Here is a 17,806-nt window from a genome sequence, read left to right as displayed (position 1 = left end):
TTTAACTAGATGACTGCAGGCTTTAAGGGTATTACATTGAGGCAATATTTGATTACAATGCTAATTTTATTTTAATGTAAGTTATCAATTATGGAAGGATTTTAGTCAAGTTATATTCTTGCATAAACCTATGACACCATAGTAAAACTGAGATGTTTCTCATATGTTGGCAGTTGATTCTCTAAACTTGGACAATACTGTGTGTCCATGAATGTTTCATACTATGATGGTCATATCTCATACAATCATTCTTTTGATTTGTTTCTCTGAATACATATGCTGCAGTGCAAGTTCGATGCAATGTGTTGCTTTACATTTGCAATGCTTAGATGAATCTTGCTGGTTAGCAGTGTTTCTGTTCTTGATATGAGATATTGCTTCTGTTTTCCTTGTACAGTTCTTCTGCAGCATGGAGCTGATTCCAACATCCGGAACACCGATGGAAAGACAGCTCAAGACTTGGCAGATCCATCAGCAAAAGCTGTACTGACAGGTAAGATGAATACAATATTGCCAGTGTGTTTTTTTTTCAATGTATTCATGTACCATCCTTTCTCCATCACATGACTTTCCCTAAAGAGAGCTTACTGTTTCAATTATATCATCATCAACAACTAGTAAGCTATTACTCTATTTTTAGTAATATACACAGTCAAGAACAGATATGAATCAAAACCCCATGACCACTCTTGACCCTGCCTCGTAGCCTTACTCCTGCCCCGCAACTCCTGGTTTCTGCCCCGGCCCCACCTTGTAGCCCCATCCCTACCTTGTGGGACTTGGTTCCTGCCCCGGCCCCACCTTCACAGACCTTGATTCCTGCCGTGTCCTCGCCTCACTGCCCCTCGCCACCCTGCGGTCTGTTGACATTCTCCAATGTTCCTCTGAGTTGTATGTCTGTGTGACACAGAATTCTGTCAGCAGCCACATTACTTGTTGTTATTGATGAACACATTCTGACACTTGCATGAGATTTACTGCTACTTCAGCCCATGAGCAAAAAATTACTGGATTTCCCCAGAGTGGAAATTAGAGCCAAGACTAATCAAATGTATGTGGTGGAAACAATTTACAAGTGGGAGTGTTAGCCACTCACTGCAGTCCCACCTAGCTTCTGGTCTGCTCTTATAACCACAGTAAGCATCGACTTAACCCACTTAAATTTCTGATCATTGGTGAATCTCAATATATTGATGGTTGAAATTCAACAATATTCATATAATTGACTGTTAAAGACATGATTTAGACATTTGATGGAAATAATCATTACATGGCAAATTTGTGTTTTGCGTGTTGCTTTCCAGTTCCCAACTGAAGCCTGAATGTTCAGCATACTGCAGCGTTTTGATATGGAGCTCCTCATTAGTTTGAATATATAGGTGAAATAATTGAAGGTGTTTGAATCAAGGACCAATTCCAATGTCCTTGAGCAGAGATGTTTGGCTTTCAGCACCCTACACAGAGCTCTGTATCTACTGCTAAATACACGCTATATGTAATTCAGTATCTCTGTTAGCTTACATTAGCCTTTTATGAAGCTTTCGTTCCTATAGCAACCTTAGTCTGTGTTAAACTTCTCAGGGCTGATATCATAGCTAAGAATGCAATTATTATTCTTTTGAGAATTCTTTTTGGATTAACTTCAGATTTAAAGAAACACTTCACATACAAGCCCTATGCTATCAAGCTTGGACAAAGTGAGGACTGCAGGTGCTGGAGATCAGAGTGGAGAGTGTGGTACTGGAAAAGCACAGCAGCTCAGGCAGCATCTGAGGAGCAGGAGAATCGACATTTCTGACATCCGCTCTTTATCAGGAAGGGCTTATGCCCGAAACATCGATTCTCCTGCTCCTCAGATGTGCCTGACCTGCTTTGCTTTTCCAGCACTGCACTATCGACCCCAAGTGTCAAGCTTATCACACTAGGAATCACTCCAGACAACAGAGAGCTTTCCCCCTTGATTTTAATTTTGCTGGGGCACCTTGATGTCAGGGACAGTCATTCGCATCTTACCTCTGGAAATCAGCTCTTCTAGTCATGTTTAGACCAAGGCACATGGTTCAAATGAAATGTGCATCAGTTATCACATTATTAATGAGCAACCGCTGCTTGATCACACTGATAACCCCTTCCATCACTTTGTTGATGATTTGGGAGTAGACCAATGGAACAGTAATTGTTTGGATTGGATTTGTATTGCTTTTAGTGAGACATACGTATCCGGGCAATTTTCCACATTGCCATGCGTTGCAACTGTACAGAAGCAGTTTAGTTACAGAGACAGGTTTTCTTTTTATATGGGGGGGTAAGATACTTAAAGGCTAGGGTCTCCCAGCAGTCTTTTTCAAGATGTAGAGCCTATTCTTAAATCTAGTATATAGTTGCAGATAAGCAATTAATTAATCTTGCTTAATTTACAAGATTGTATTTATTATACCAAAAGATATACCTTCACCGACATTAAACAGCATATAACCCTAAAGAGCACTCTCAATTAGGTTCAAATATCAATGCACACAACAGATCTTCCTCCTTCTGGTCAGGCAGGGAATACACTGTATTAATGATGGAAAACTGTGGGACATTAGTTGAATGATTTGATGCTACATAATTTTAATGAACACAGCACAGTGCAACTTCTTAAAACATAAAGTACTTTTAAAAAAATTTGTTTTTGTTTTTCGCACCATTCAGCTGACTGGCTAAGACCCTTGAACAATATTCTGTTCTGAGATTTTTTGCTTTAGATTTAGTGGTACAGTTTTGTCCATCATTCTGTGAAAACCATGTGATTTTTATTCATTTGTTTTAAAACAGTAATACAACAAGATGCTATTCAGAGTGTAGAATTAATGTGCCAAAGATGATGATTTATGCTGTGGTCAGTACTATATTAAGCATTTTGGTGAGGTTCCGGAGTCCTCATCTGGCATGGCAGTTTCTGCTGAACTTGTTGTAGAGAATAATGATGGGCTGAAAAGGTGCATAATTTGCTGGCCTCAGTTTTCTCTGAGCCTTGTTCTCAATTGCTTGAGCCTTTTGTTATTATTCATCCCTTCCATGCCCTTACAAAGATGCAGACCCCAGAAGTCAGGGCCAGCAGCAATCTGCTCCTATTTGCTAATGTGGATGTCTGCCAGCACCATAGCTCAATTGCAGGTTTCCTTGTTGTGAGGGTATAATTACCAAGAGTTGTGACCTTGTGGCCATTTCACATGCAGAGGATCTTTGGGTATACACCATCATCCAATTGATGAATGTGGCCAATCCTGAATCTACATCATTGGCTAGAATTAGGTATATGATATTTTAGCATATCTAGACATTGACAGAATTGGGATCAAAAGTCAAGTTTTGAGAACATTTCAATGGGATTGCAGGTATTTGTTAAACTAGGGAGATCCTTCAATCTGGCTGAACTGTGGAAGTACCTTGGTTTCCAGAAATGTGAAGTGGAATCATGGTCTGGCAAAACAATAGGAACTTGAGGTATGACTTTGGTTGATTTCTAGTATGTCATCTAGTCAGTGAGCAGTGTGGGTGGACAGAAGACAGACACTGGGGAATGTCCCTGACCTGGCAGTCCTGCTATGGAGCTTTCTAATACAAAGAATGCAATTTATTGTTCAATTCTGATGACTCTTGAATTTTCGGTCTGACTTCCTCTCTCCTTCCTTCCATCCTCCCTCTTATACTCTATAATCTACGTGCAGATGGCTTTAATAAGAACGTTATTTTAAGAAAACAAATGTTAATGGTCTGTTTACTGTACAAACTGAATTTTTAAGAAAATATAAATTGAAATATTGAGGATGCTGTTGACAACTAGTACACTCTTGTATTGTAGAATATTCAAAAGCCAATTAAACTTTGAACAGATATAATTAACAAAGTCTGCAATGTTTTTTCTTTCTTTGGTTCAAATAACCATTTATCATTTTAAATGTACAAGCTTTTGAAATTTGGTTTTCTTGAAACAATTGAGAAATAACTAAATACTTTTTCATACACTGAAGCATTCCATCATTTAGTGGCTTAAATGTGAATGATAAATATTGGAAATTGTGCATCCTGCAGATGTGAAAATAGCAGTGTTTGCTTTCAGGTAACAGGCACCATTCTGGAGAAAATTTTCAAATCTTAACTTTTGAGAGAGGCTGAGTCCTTCAGGTGAAGAAATGAATAGTGGCATTAGAAGACAAGACAATTCAGTCAATGATCTAAATTATCAGTCATTTGAAAAATTTCCTTTGAAGACAATCTTGAAATTTTTAGCTGAAGCAAAAATATTCTGAATAACTTTAAGAAGCACGTTAAGGGATTTGATTTTCCAATACAATTAAATAAGAAAATGATGTCAGATCACTGGAGAACTCACAATCTCTTTCAAAATAAAAAGATGCAAGAAGCAGCACAGTAGTTACAGGCCAGTCAGTTTATCCTTTGTGGTAAGAAAGCTTTTAGAAAACCATAATTAGCACAGAATTAATAGCCACTTAGAAAGAAAAAGTGAGATTTAATTAAGTAAAATTAGCTTAGGTTTAAGGTAAAAGCTATGACTTTTTTGATGAGGTAATGGAGACTAATGATAGTAATGCAGTTAATATGGCGCACCTGGACTTCCAAAGGTGTTGCATTTTGGGAAAGCAAATCTTAGCAGGACTTATACCCTCAATGGTAAGGTCCTGGAGAGTGTTGGAGTACAGGATCCTAGTTCCTTGAAAGTCGAGTCGCAGGTAGATATGATAGTGGAGAGAAGGCATTTGGTATGCTTTTCTTTATTGGTCAGAACATTGAGTCTCGGGTTTGGGAGGTCATGTTGAAGCTGTAAAGAACATTGGTTCAGTCGCTTTTGGAATTTTGTGTGCAATTCTGGTCTCCTTCCTATCAGAAGGATGTTGTGAAACTTGTAAGGGTTCAGAAAAGATTTACAAGGATGTTGCCAGGGATGAAGGGTTTGAGTTATGGGGAGAAGCTGAATAGACTAGGACCTTTTCCTTGGAGTGTTGGAGGCTGAGGGATGACCTTATAGAGATTTATAAAATTGAGGGGCATGGATAGGGTAAAGAGACAAAGGTCTTCTCCATGGGGTGGGGGAATCCAGAACTAGAGGGCAGAGGAAGTGGTACAACTAAAAGGCATCTGGGTGGGTATATGAATAGGAAGAGTTTAGACGGCTATGGGCCGAGCGCTGGCAAATGGGACAAGATTGGTTTAGGATATCTGTTTGACATGGACGAGTTGGACTGAAAGGTCTGTTTCCATGCTGTACATCTCCATGTATCTCTGTTTTGGAGAAAAGGATTGTGGCAGTATAGATAGGAAACTGGTTAATAGTGCATGTTAACTGAAAGCAAGTCTTCACATCTGATGAGAAATAACCTGACCACAATAAATGAGAATGAATGGTTAATAAATGAACTGAGTGTATTTGGAATGCCTAATGTACACAGCTGTAGAATCACAAAATGGTACAACACAGAAGGAGGCTGTTAAGTTTGTCATGACCATGCTGGATTTTAAGAAAAGCAATGGAGTTACTCAACTCCACCGGCTTTTGCATTTTTCCTGTAGCTCTAAAAATATCCCTGTTCAAATAATTACCAAATTTTCCTTTGTAAGCGATTTGAATCCATCTCCACCATACTCTCATCAGAACATTCCAGACCCTAACAACTCATTGTCTAAAAGTCATGATGTCGTGACAGTTCTACAGTAGAAAACAGGTTCTCCCTATCTACTCTGTAAAACCACTCATGAGTTGGAACACTTACATCTAAAGTCATGTCAACCTTATTTTTCCCAAGGAGAAAAAACCCAGTTTCTCCAATTTATGTCATAACTAAAATCACTCATTCCTGGAACCACTCTCGTAAGTATTTTCTGCAGTCTCTAACATCCTTATCACTTTCATTAAATGTTGTGCCAAAATTGGGCACACTGCTCCAAATGGGGCCAATATTTTCCATAACTTGCTTAGTTTTGTACTCTACCTCTGATTTATAAGGGTTAAGATCCCATATGCTTTATTAACCACTTTCTCAATCTTCTTAGCACCTTCAGCAGTTTGTGCACACGTTCACACAAACCCTTTTTTCCTTGTGCCATCTTTAGAATGGCATTGTTTATTTTATATTGTTTCTCCTCATTCATGTTACTAAAATATACACTTTACACTTCTGTGTTACATTTCATCTGTCACTTGCCTGCACATTTCACCACCCTGATTATTTCCACACCTTGAAGCCATTGAAACAGAGTCATTGAGATCTATAGCAGGGTAATAGGCTCTTTGATCCATTAAGTCTATGCCAGTCAAAAATAAGCACCTAACCATTCTAATCCCATTTTCCAGCATTTGGCCCACTGCCTTGTATACCTTGGCATTGCAAGTGCACATCTAATTAGTTTTTTAAATGTTAAGGGTTCCTACGTCTACCATCTTTTGGGCAATACCTTCCAGATTCCCACTACATTGTAGGAGGAAAAAAAAATCTCCTCATATCTAGATTAAATTCTGTTTATCACTGATCAGCCCAACTATATCTTCCTGTAATCTGTCAATTCTGCTCGCTATTTATCACCTTACCAAATTTTGTATCATCTGCAAAATTACTGATTAATTCTCCTACATTCAAGACTAAATCATTGAAGCGATTGCATATATATATATATAAAAATTGATTGATAGATTTCAAAATTATTGCTGTGCAGAAAGCTAGGAAAGGAGTGCATCATTTGCTTCTCCCAATTGAGGGCTCTTTTCAAACAACATTTGAAGAAAAGGGAGCATGCTTGAAGTCCCTTTAATATGCCCCATGGAGAAAGATTAAGAAAATGGAGGAATATCTGTGACAACAATCTGGTACTTTACACAACAGCTGCAGTTTCTGCTTCTGCTGCAACAGCCTGAGCTTCCTGACATTTATCTGAATGATATTGCTAATACCTCTTATTCAGTGTAAAAGTCAACACCACACTATAGGTCCAATAAGCCACTTAGTATATCAAATTATTCAAACAGTTCACAAATTATTTCATTGCATTCAATTGTGCTAACTTTGGTATGATTGATATTCTCTTCGATTTGTAATTAGCCCTGCTTGAGTTAAGAGATCCCACTCTAGAGTCTAGATTTTCTGGTTTTTCTTTTCTTGAACACAGATTTAGACCGATACTCCAGGGAAATCCTGAAGAAATGCTGCCCTTTCGGAGTTGTCATCTTTCTATTGGAAAATTTGATTAAGGCCCCATCTGGTGTCTCAGGAGGCTATAAAAGATTTGTAATGGGAATTATCCTTGCTGTGCTGGCTAATATTTATAGCAATATTTATTAACATCACAAAAACAGATTATATAGTCATTATCACATTGCTGTTTTGGACACTTTTGCACAAGTTATCTGCCATTGTTCCTATAGTGCTATGATGTAAAATATTTTGGAACATAGGTTATGAAAGATGCTATATAAATGGAAGTCTTTCTTTAATTATATTTGAGGTCACAGGTACAAAAATAGTTAATATTGTTTAATGCTGCTATTTATTTTAGTGCATCTTTTGCATTTGAGCCATAGCAATATTAATATTTCTATGTGAGTGTGACTGTTGACTGTTGGGTTGACTATCTGGGTTAAGTTGAAAAGGACCTCTGTTCATTGTTTTGTTTTAATATGATGTTATTTTGAAAAGCTCTTAATATAATAAATTGTGTGACAAATTGTTTACTTGTTTTATGATTGCAAATTTTATGAATTTGGCATTAAATCAAATGCAATTATATTAAAAATAAAGATTATTCAACATTCAGTTCAGAATGTGAATGATACTAAATGTAAAATTTATGGCGTTACTGGAGATAGAAAATGAATTGAAATGTAATTGAAATATAAAATAAGAAATCTGCTATTGTAGTTTAAACAATCCAATTTTTAAAATGTTCTATATTCAGTCAAACTTAAGCATGGGAATATATAACCAACTACATATGTTACAGTAGTAACATTGACATTATGAATTCAGTTTAAAAGCATATCTAGTTTTTTTTTCTTGAACAAGCTCACAAATCTATCTTCAAAATATATTTTCTACATCTGAGGTAGTTTCTGTGATGGTGTTTGACAAAGCCAATGCTTTGAATCAAACCAGTGTCACCATGGTTACCATCTTAATTCTGGTACTTGTGTAAAGAAAGTAGCACCATGTCTGCTAGCAAATCAGCCTCTGCAGAAGTATCTGGAAACGTGGCAGCCCACGTGCTATGCAGCAATAAATAAATCCCCGTTTTTAGCCGTTTACTGCACTCTGCATAAACTCAGTGATGTTACTTAAGTTGAACATGAAATCATGTCCACTTTTCCTATTCTAGTGAATTCATCACATTTGCTTCCATTAGTATTCTGATAGAGGATTTCTGATCCCTAAAATAAACCCGGTTGAATTTTGGAGGAATTATTGACCTAAGTAGCTCTATTGCCATTAAAGCATTTGTTTTAATTTCAGCCTGAACTTATACCTCTATTTAATAGCCTGGTGATATATTTGGCTGAGCTCTCGGGGAGCAGAGGGGTTAGAGAGAGAAAATGACCAAAGGCTGCCTGTTTGTCCCAAGAATATTTAGAAATCTCATTGCCATTATCATGTCTTATGACCAAAAATTAGTCATTGACAGTTTTGCCAATGTTATGAATATTTATATTTTCAACTATGATTAAAGAATACGTTTGTAGCACAATGTCTTATTAAATAGCAGCATTGTTTTCTCCACTTAATTTAACAGACATGTTTTGAGTCAGTAGCTTTAGCAAATTTGAGAGCAGGCCATGCAGTGAGCAGTTTTTTTTCAGTGCACAGTGAAAAATCATTGTCATTATGAATGTGTCTCTGCATTCACAGCTGCTTGTACTCAAAGGCCAGTGGTGCTGATGAAAGGGGGAAACCTAGCCCGTGACATCATCAGAGTAATATATTTAAAAACATTAAGTGTGGGCAGTGATTGGTTGTTTGACCGCATAGGATTCGTATACAATCTCCACGGCAGTAGTGATGCTCTATCTTCAGTTGTTAGTGTCATTGCTTCATTACACAATAGGGTGTGGATTTTCAGTATTTTCTTTGTGTTTACACCACTAACAATGTTTTTTTGCAATCACATAGGTGAATACAAGAAAGACGAACTTCTTGAAGCAGCGAGGTAAGTGATATCTGCACAAAATGCCAGTAAAAACTCTTAGAATGTGAATTACTTTGCTTGATGTATAAATTATAATGGATAAAATGTGATTTTTGTGTTGGACTGCTGGAGGAAGTATTTCACTTCTTCTCTCCCACCCCCCCCAATTTTTAAACACCTCACCAAAAACTGTAATGTTTCTAATGTGCTGCATGGTTTTGGTGAAGAATCGTATCAGTCAAATTGTCCTCATCCTTTTCAATTTATTAATTCTGCATTGGACAGCTGAAGCTTGATTTAGAGCCGTTTTCTTGGAGAAGTATCACTCTGAAAATTTCTTGCTATCATTTCTGTTCCCTCTTCAGTCTCCTCTCAGCTGTTGTACAGGTGTGGCCCTCATTTGCAGCTTCCCTGTCAGCATGTCTCCCCTATATGCAAGTGCCGACATTGGCAGCTGTGCAACTGTGCGTGTGTGCCATGGAGGGAGGGGGAGGAGGAGGGGGGGGGGAGGAGGGAGGAGGGAGAGGTCGGTCCTCCCTCAACTGTCACTGATTTTGTAATTAGATATCAAACACGTGACTGGTTTATTTTCTTTGTAATATTGAAAGTATTGAGTCCCATGTGAAGCTTTCTCCAAATATAGCTCATCATCCAGATATGCTTTTTCTAGAACTTTCTCCGGGATGAGAAAATGCATTTAGCTTACTGTGGATCTTGACATTCTGTCAATTGTAGAAGAAATGATCAGAACTGTGGATGGATGTTTGAAGTGTCATGGAAGTTTGTGTTTGAGCTAATCAATTTGTCACAGTAGACAATTGTTTTCAATTAGCTTGCATTTTTAGCCTTTAAGTTATAATGTTTAAATGGTGTCATCATTGTATAAGGGGCACTTCTCAGAACTTATTTTGCGACAGATGCCTTTCTGGATCACCTGAAACAGAAACTGTGATGGGCTGGCCAAAGTGACCAGATATGACTGAGGAGACAGCAACGACTCATTGGTCAACTTAAGCTTGAAGTTCACTGTTGTCTCCAGTCATGATTTGGAGATGCCAGTGTTGGACTGGGGTGTACAAAGTTAAAAATCGCAACACCAGGTTATAGTCCAGCAGGTTTAATTAGAAGCACACTAGCTTTCGGAGCGGAGTGGGCTCCCTCCACTACCACCTGATGAAGGAGCGTCGCTCTGAAAGCTAGTGTGCTTCCGATTAAACTGTTGGACTATAACATGGTGTTGCGATTTTTAACTGTCTCCAGTCCAAGTATTGTTTCCTAATTAATTTATTGTAACACAGGAGTCATTAAATCATACAAATCCTACAGTGTGGAATCAACCATTCAACCCATTGAGTTGTCCATTCCAGCCCAGATTTGAGAGAGAAACCTATAGAAACACAGAAAATTGGTGCAGGAGTAGGTCATTCAGCCCTTCAAGCTTGCGCCATCATTCAATATGATCATGGCTGATCATGCAATTTTAGTATCCCATTCCCACTTTCTCTACATATGCTTTGATCCCTAAAGCCACAAGGTCCATATCCAGTTCCTTTTTGAATATATCTAACAAACTGGCCTCAGCAGCATTCTGTGGGAGAAAATTCCACAGGTTCACAACTGAGTGAAGCAATTCTTCCTCATCTCAGTCCTGAATGACTTGCGCCTTATTATTCTTAAACTGTGACCCCCTAGTTCTGGACTTCCCCAATACAGTGGAACCTCGATTATCCGAATACCAATTATTCGAAAATTGGATTATCTGAAGGCGAGCTCTTGGTCCCGAAATAAACACTCCATTAAAGTGTTTCCAACTGTGATCGCGTCTTTTGTTTACAGTGATTATACAGGCACCGTCTCCAAATAACTGACCTCCTGCCCTCTCTCTCTCTAACCCCACACACCTTCCCTGGAGTTCTACACAGGGGTGCACCCTAAAACTCATCTTCCCCAGATAATCTCTCCAACACTGTCCTGAACAGGGCAAAGGTGGAACCTGTCAAAAAGGTGTGTGTGTGTGTGTGTGTGTGTGTGTGTGTGTTAGTTGGAGACTTGCCTCACAAAGGCAGCAGCAGCAGTCTTGTTGGTGTACAGTCCAGCTGATCCAGAGAGGTTGGGAAGACTGGGAGGAGCGGTGTGGGTCAGGGGTGGGAGGGAGGTGGTAGGGGCAGGGGGCGGTGTTGGACGGGGCTGGGGTGATGGTGTGGTCGGATGGGGTTGGGGGTGGGGCTGGGCGGGGGTGGTGTTGGACAGGGTTGGTGGTGGGGGAGGTGGTGCTGGGGGCAGGGGGATGGTGTTTGGGGGGGGGGGGGGGTGGATGGGGTTGGGGGCGAGATAACGGTGTTGCCCATCCATAGTACTCGCCCATCACGTTCAGATAATCGAGGTTCCCCTGTATTGGTAACATTCTTCCTGCATATAGCTTGTCTAGTCCCATCAGGATTTTATGTTTCTACGAGATGCCCCTCACAATTCTTCTAAATTTTAAAGAGAACAGTCCCAGTCTATCCAGTCTTTATTCATATGCCACCCTGGAAATCAGTCCGCTGAACTCCCTCACTAGAAAAAAAATGTCCTTCCTCAGACCAGGAGACCAAAACTGCACACAGTACTCTAGGCCCCAGGTAAGGGAAGACCTTTATAACTGGAGCAGGATGTCCCTACTCCGATACTCAAATCCTTTGCCCTGCATTGAGATGCTTTTGAATTATGTTATGTAATACTTTTGATGTTTAGTGGTTATTAAGAAAGGAAATGTAGCAACCACTTTGAAGCATCAGTATGCTACACACGCCAATGTGATTCATGACATTTGTTTATTGTGCATTGGCTGAAAGGAGAATGTTGGTCAATACTACTTGCACTGAACTGAAATTCTTGAACAACAGAACATGGTGACATGATCTCCGGGTGTAATCCCATTCAAAAGTTGACACTTAACATGAAGCAACATTTTCTTAATACTGTAGTGGAATTGATGTCTAGATTATGCATTCAAGTGCTGGCTGCAGTCATCTGAGCACAGTTCCAAATTTGACAGTGAAGCTTTTCTGCAAAATAGTTTGACAAAATATACAAATCGTAATAAATTACTTCTAGCACCGCGGCAGAATTATTTTAGGACATGTGACGGTGTTGATCTTTCTTTGCTTCAAATTTGGGCTTGTACATACAGGTTCCTACATTGAGGCAGCTTTCCCTTCTCAACTCACAACTATAGAAATATTGTTTTCTTGAGGATTGTTCATATTGTACCTCTTATTACACCAGATCACTATTTGCAGTTGCCATTTTGTTTGTAAATATTGAGTTAAACTACTCATTGAATAGTTTTGGACTGTAAACTGGCTAGAGTTTGCATTGTTTCATATGAACATACTTCATATCAGACTTTATATTTCCTAATTGTTTGATTAATCCCTTCACTTGTACCTAGACCTCAGCTGACGAATGTCCTAAAACACTCCATTCTTTTTTCTGTACCTTCCTGTCCTTTTATTTTAGTGAAAAATGGTTATTGAATATGAAAACAAGCATGCGAATTTCAGTGTAAAGGAATTGCTAGATTTGCTACCATTGTAAGACAGCAACAACAGGAATGTTGGGTGAATGGGATTTCATGCAAATTAGAATACAGGCAGAATGAGTTTAGGTTGTGGAGACTAGAAAGTGGGAAAGTATAGTTGAGCCTGGAAATTGGGCGAATCTCTCAGCACCGGATGACAAGCATGGAGACAGGTGATACAGAGGTGAAGGTAGGTGATCTAGATGAAGGACAGGATGTGTGTCAAACTCACCCAGGGACTGAAATGGAGCCAGTGGCTGAGTAAGTGTATCTGTGACAGGATGTGAAAGCTTTGGCTTTGATCTTTCCAATAGCTAATTGGGGAAAATTTTTGTTCATCCCCAATTAATCTTGGACAAGCAGTGTGATCGATTTTAGAATATTGGTGGGAGTGAGGGGTTTGGAGTGGAGAAAGATGTGTTAGTCAGCTGTTATGTTCAGAAATCCCCTCCAATTTGGCGTGAACAGGCTGTGATGGGTCATTGTATCAACTGATCTTGCTCCATGCTGTCCACAATTTATTATTCAGTCTACAACACCTTCTATTCCTGTTCCATTTATAATTTTGTTAAACTTCGGTATACCTGTTAGCAACCATCGTCCTAGATTGGCCGACCACTTCAACTTCCCCTCCGACTCTACCAAATTCAAGCCACCCAAGGACTGGAGGAAGAATGCCTCATCTTCCACCTTAGAACCTTTCAAGCACACTGCATCAACGTCGACTTCACTAGTTTCCAAATCTCCCCTCTGCCCATCTCATCCCAGAGCTAATCCTCCAATTTGGCACCACCCTCCTGACCTGTCCCACCTTTCCACCTTCCTTCCCACTTCTCTGCTCCACCGACTTATCACAATCACCCCCTATCTGCATCCACCTATTGCCTCCCCCTCCTCCTCCTGTTTATCTGAAGGGCTTATGCAACAAAAGTCAACTCTCCTCCTCGGATGTTGCCTGACCTGCTGTACTTTTCCAGCACCACCATTTTCCACTGACTGTCCAGTATCTGCAGTCTTCACTTTCTCCTCTTCCTAGATCGGTTGGCTTCAATTTCCAGCTTCCCTACTCATGACAGGTTTTTAAAAAATCTTTAGTCCTAATTGGTCAAGGATTTTTATTGCTGAACGTAACTTAAAACTACAAAAATAAAATTTGAAATAAAATTACATTTTACTTAGCAAATTTAAAAACAAAATATATGAAATCTTAAGCATGAGGTCACTGCTTGTATTTTGGTTTCTAATTTTAAGGTACATTAAATCAGAATTCATTTCTGGAACTGTAGTACTTATTTTTACCTTAATCATTCTGACAAGCAGCAAGTGTCCTGTGGACCAAGTTTCTAAATTAACAAACTCTAAATTAGTTTTTTTTTTAAGGATTACCTTTGTTTCATCATCCTAAAGATTAGGTAGATAATGGAATGTGGTTCAAGCATTGCCCCTTTCAGTCTGGGAATATGGATTTGAATTCCAGTAAAAATTTACATGAAAGCAGTTTGGGGAATCTCAGTCCAGTTGAAATTTTCCAAAATCAACTTGCAATAGTTTTGCACTCAATTGCCCATCCTGCCCTAAGCAATAAATATAGTTGGAATATTGCAGTAAAAGCTTCTCACTGGTGTTAGCAGGGTCTGCTGCTTTGCACTTGGGAGTGGAAACAGTAATTGGTGTGAAATAGCAGAAGTTTTAATATGTATCGAAAATATCCCATCCAAAATTCTGGTGTACCAAAATGTAAAAAAATATTTTGTATCACAACGTTAGTATCTTTTTGCTTAATAGCTGCTTAAAATGCTTAGTTAAATGAGTCTATACTTTGAAAAACTCCCAGTTAAGACTCTGGTCTTCAGTGTGACTAGTCATTCTTTTTATGGTGGTTAGAATTTTAGCAATCTTGGATCAGTGGTATTCTCTTTTTTTTACCCCTGATCTCCAGATCGCTTCCCTGATCTCCAGAGCTCTTCCCATGCTTGCTTCTGATAACTCCTCTCCATATGATCCATTTTAATTGTATGTTGTGTTCTACATTCAATCGCAAATAAACTTCTTTCAGATTACGAGGCATTGCGGTCTTTTGCTGATGGTTGCCAAAAGGATGCTGTCAGACAGTGGCTGACATGGCCATAAATGAATGACTGCTTTTGCAAGTAGTCTCGGACTTGGTGTTTAAAGGCTCCCTGATGGAGACCTTTTGCTCCGATCTTGTAGAAGAAGCTGAAGGTCAGAGTTGAGGTGAAGGTACATTGGAAGGTTGGACACAGGAGTGACATCAAATTGGACAGTCAGAGAACAGGATAGACTGCCCCAAATTGGGTGCAATCATGTCGCAAAAAACGTTAGAACTAATCTAGCAGCACTCAGCAAGATTACAGGCCCTGTTAACTTACGTTTGTTAAAGTAAAACAATGTTAAATGGGGCAATGTTTTAAAATTGAGTCACAGCTTGGAACAAGAAAATATATGCAACTATAGCTCTGAGGATCAGGTTCACAGACTAAATTTAATTCCTTTTTCACTGCCTTTATTTGTTTGTAAGGTTTTGCATTGTTCAAAATGTAATACCTTTCTTTACTGAAGCATCCATTTTTCTTCACTAACTAAGTGTTTTCTTTTTTTAGAAGCGGTAATGAAGAAAAACTCATGGCATTGCTTACTCCATTAAATGTAAACTGTCATGCAAGTGATGGAAGAAAGGTAAGAATGTGTGCATGGTTGTGCATCTTAATTATCTAAAGCATAGGTGTAGAGGAGCAAAATGAAGAGTCAGCTCCTAGTTGATTAAGAAGCAGACCTAATATCTTTTCAGTGTTCAGACCTATAACAGCATGTACCAGTAAATTGTCAGTTAACTTGAGATCATTCTCGCTGCCACACTGTCCTCCACTAACAGCCCATATACAAATATTTAAGCTATAGGTTTAAACTAACCTTTGTCTTGTCTTTAGGATTTTACCTAAAGTACAAATATTTTCGTTTGAACTGTGGGTGGAAAAACTATGCAGTTTGCTTGGAGAGAGCATCTTCTGATGCGTAGATGCAAGTGAATTATTGTTGCTTGAAGGTCTGTTGCAAACTGTGGCAATAATTAAGCAGAACTTGAGGTATTGAATTAAGAAAATCTGAAGGCATTTATTGTGCAGTATTTGAAACGTATGGTTAAAACATGCTCGTATTTGCTAGGGGGGGGTGGCAGTGTCAAATGTATTGAATGGTCTGGTGATATCAAGAGTGATATTTTTGTTTGTCAGCTACGCTCTTGGTATCAAACTCAATTTCATGGGCCTGCTCTGCCCTCCTGGTATTTGGCATGAGTCACTTTCATCAAGGGACACAGTGGAGTAAACCTTGTGTCCATTTTACATCCACTGATGCATAGAACAATCCTGCAACTGTTTTGCAACCCTTTTGTAAAATCTGTGAATGACTTGATGGAGCATGTGTCTCTGGTCTTTCACAGTCTACAACATTTCTCAACTGATAGTCTGGGCCACTGAAGAAATTGTAGGGGGGAAAACATGTTTGCTTTTACTTCCATGGAATATAAAGGAGCAAGAATCAGCAAATGCCAGGCATGCTCACTCCTCTTGTACCCCACTCCTCCATGAGATGAAAAATCGGAGCTCCAACTTTGTGTGGTAGTAAACTTCAGCGCTGATCCCCTGGTTCCCATTTTAGTACCAATGGAAATGGTCTTTCAACCTTTACTTAGTGTGAGATCCTGAGGTTTCAATCACCTCAGTACTATCTGATCTCACATCTCTGTGATACATAGAGTCCTAGAGATGTCCAGCATGGAAACAGACCCTTCGGTCCAACATGTCTGTGCCGACCAGATATCCCAACCCAATCTAGTCCCACCTGCCAGCACCAGACCTATATCCCTCCAAACCCTTTCTATTCATATACCCATCCAGATGCCTTTTTAAATGTTGCAATTGTACCAGCCTCCACCACTTCCTCTGGCAGCTCATTCCATACATGTACCACCCTCTGTGTGAAAACATTGCCCCTTAGGTCTCTTTTATATCTTTCCCTCTCACCCTAAACCTATGCGCTCTCGTTCTGGACTCCTGCACCCCAGGGGGAAGACTTTGTCTATTTATCCTATCCATGCCCTTCATAATTTTGTAAACCTCTGTAAGGTCATCCCTCAGCCTCTGACGCTCCTCTACTAACTGTTTCTGTTATTCTCAGCACTGCAGTAAATGTTGAGTTCCATTACCACCCATTTGACTCCCCAGTCTCTCTAGTTCCCCCAACTCCTCAGTGTCCACACTTCCAAATCTCTTTCTCTCTGATGACCAATCCATGATTATAGGGACATTCCCCAACCTGAATTTTTTATCTCCTCAGTCTTGTGTTAGCCTTACCCCATCTCAATTCTTTCTCTCTGATCCAATCTTATTACAGCCCCTGAGAGTTCCCACCTTATTGCTCCACGAAACTTGGTCTCCTGCCACCCTACTCTCTCAGTCCTCACCTTACCTAAAACCAGCTCTGCACTGCTCCCTCTCCATCACTCTACACCTTGACATGTTGTTTTGTTTCTGATCAGATGCTGGCTCTCTGTACCAGAGGAGAAACATAATGTGAAAAGGGACTGGGGACTTGCTGTAATCCAGAATTCCCACACAGTGGGAAAGAAGCATTGGGAGATTTGACAACCCAAATTAGAGCATTCTGTGGGCCAGATTAAATTGCTGTGCAGGCAATACTTCTGACACACCTGCATTAAATGAATATTGAGCTTGGTATAATAGGTAAACCACTTAACTTTTGAAAACTATAGTGCTCTAGTAACACGCATGGTCTATTCTTGACTTTATTACTGTCAGTTGAGAGAGCTTGGCTTGATTTGAATCTGTTTCATTTGCTTTGTAAATGGTCACATCTCTTGATAATATGTAAAGCCTGATTTGATTGAGTGCATTTCAGTAGAGTGGCCTCCATATGTTGGAGCAGGAGTTGATGAAGAGCAATCTTCAAAGCAACTTATCCTGTCTTTTTCAGTTTCCTGTTTTCTATAAAATGGCATTCACATTAGCTATGAAATCCATGGTCCAATGTTGT

The 17,806-nt window shown here is 39.4% G+C and overlaps 1 protein-coding gene across 2 annotated transcripts in view; it reads left to right on the top strand.

Annotated features, from left to right (window-relative positions):
- tnksa (tankyrase, TRF1-interacting ankyrin-related ADP-ribose polymerase a) overlaps positions 1-17,806 on the top strand; it is a 153,933-nt gene that overhangs the window by 49,575 nt on the left and 86,552 nt on the right. For both annotated transcript variants that reach the window (XM_072589220.1, XM_072589213.1), the window contains exons 3-5: positions 398-493; positions 9,156-9,192; positions 15,355-15,430. In XM_072589220.1, the coding sequence (XP_072445321.1) occupies positions 398-493; positions 9,156-9,192; positions 15,355-15,430 (209 nt within the window). The remainder of the gene's footprint in view (positions 1-397; positions 494-9,155; positions 9,193-15,354; positions 15,431-17,806) is intronic.

Source organism: Chiloscyllium punctatum, chromosome 2, assembly GCF_047496795.1.
Source record: "Chiloscyllium punctatum isolate Juve2018m chromosome 2, sChiPun1.3, whole genome shotgun sequence".
In the NCBI taxonomy this organism is placed as follows: domain Eukaryota; kingdom Metazoa; phylum Chordata; class Chondrichthyes; order Orectolobiformes; family Hemiscylliidae; genus Chiloscyllium; species Chiloscyllium punctatum.
Note: the sequence above shows the minus strand (reverse complement) of the source record. Positions and strands in the feature narration are given on the sequence as shown.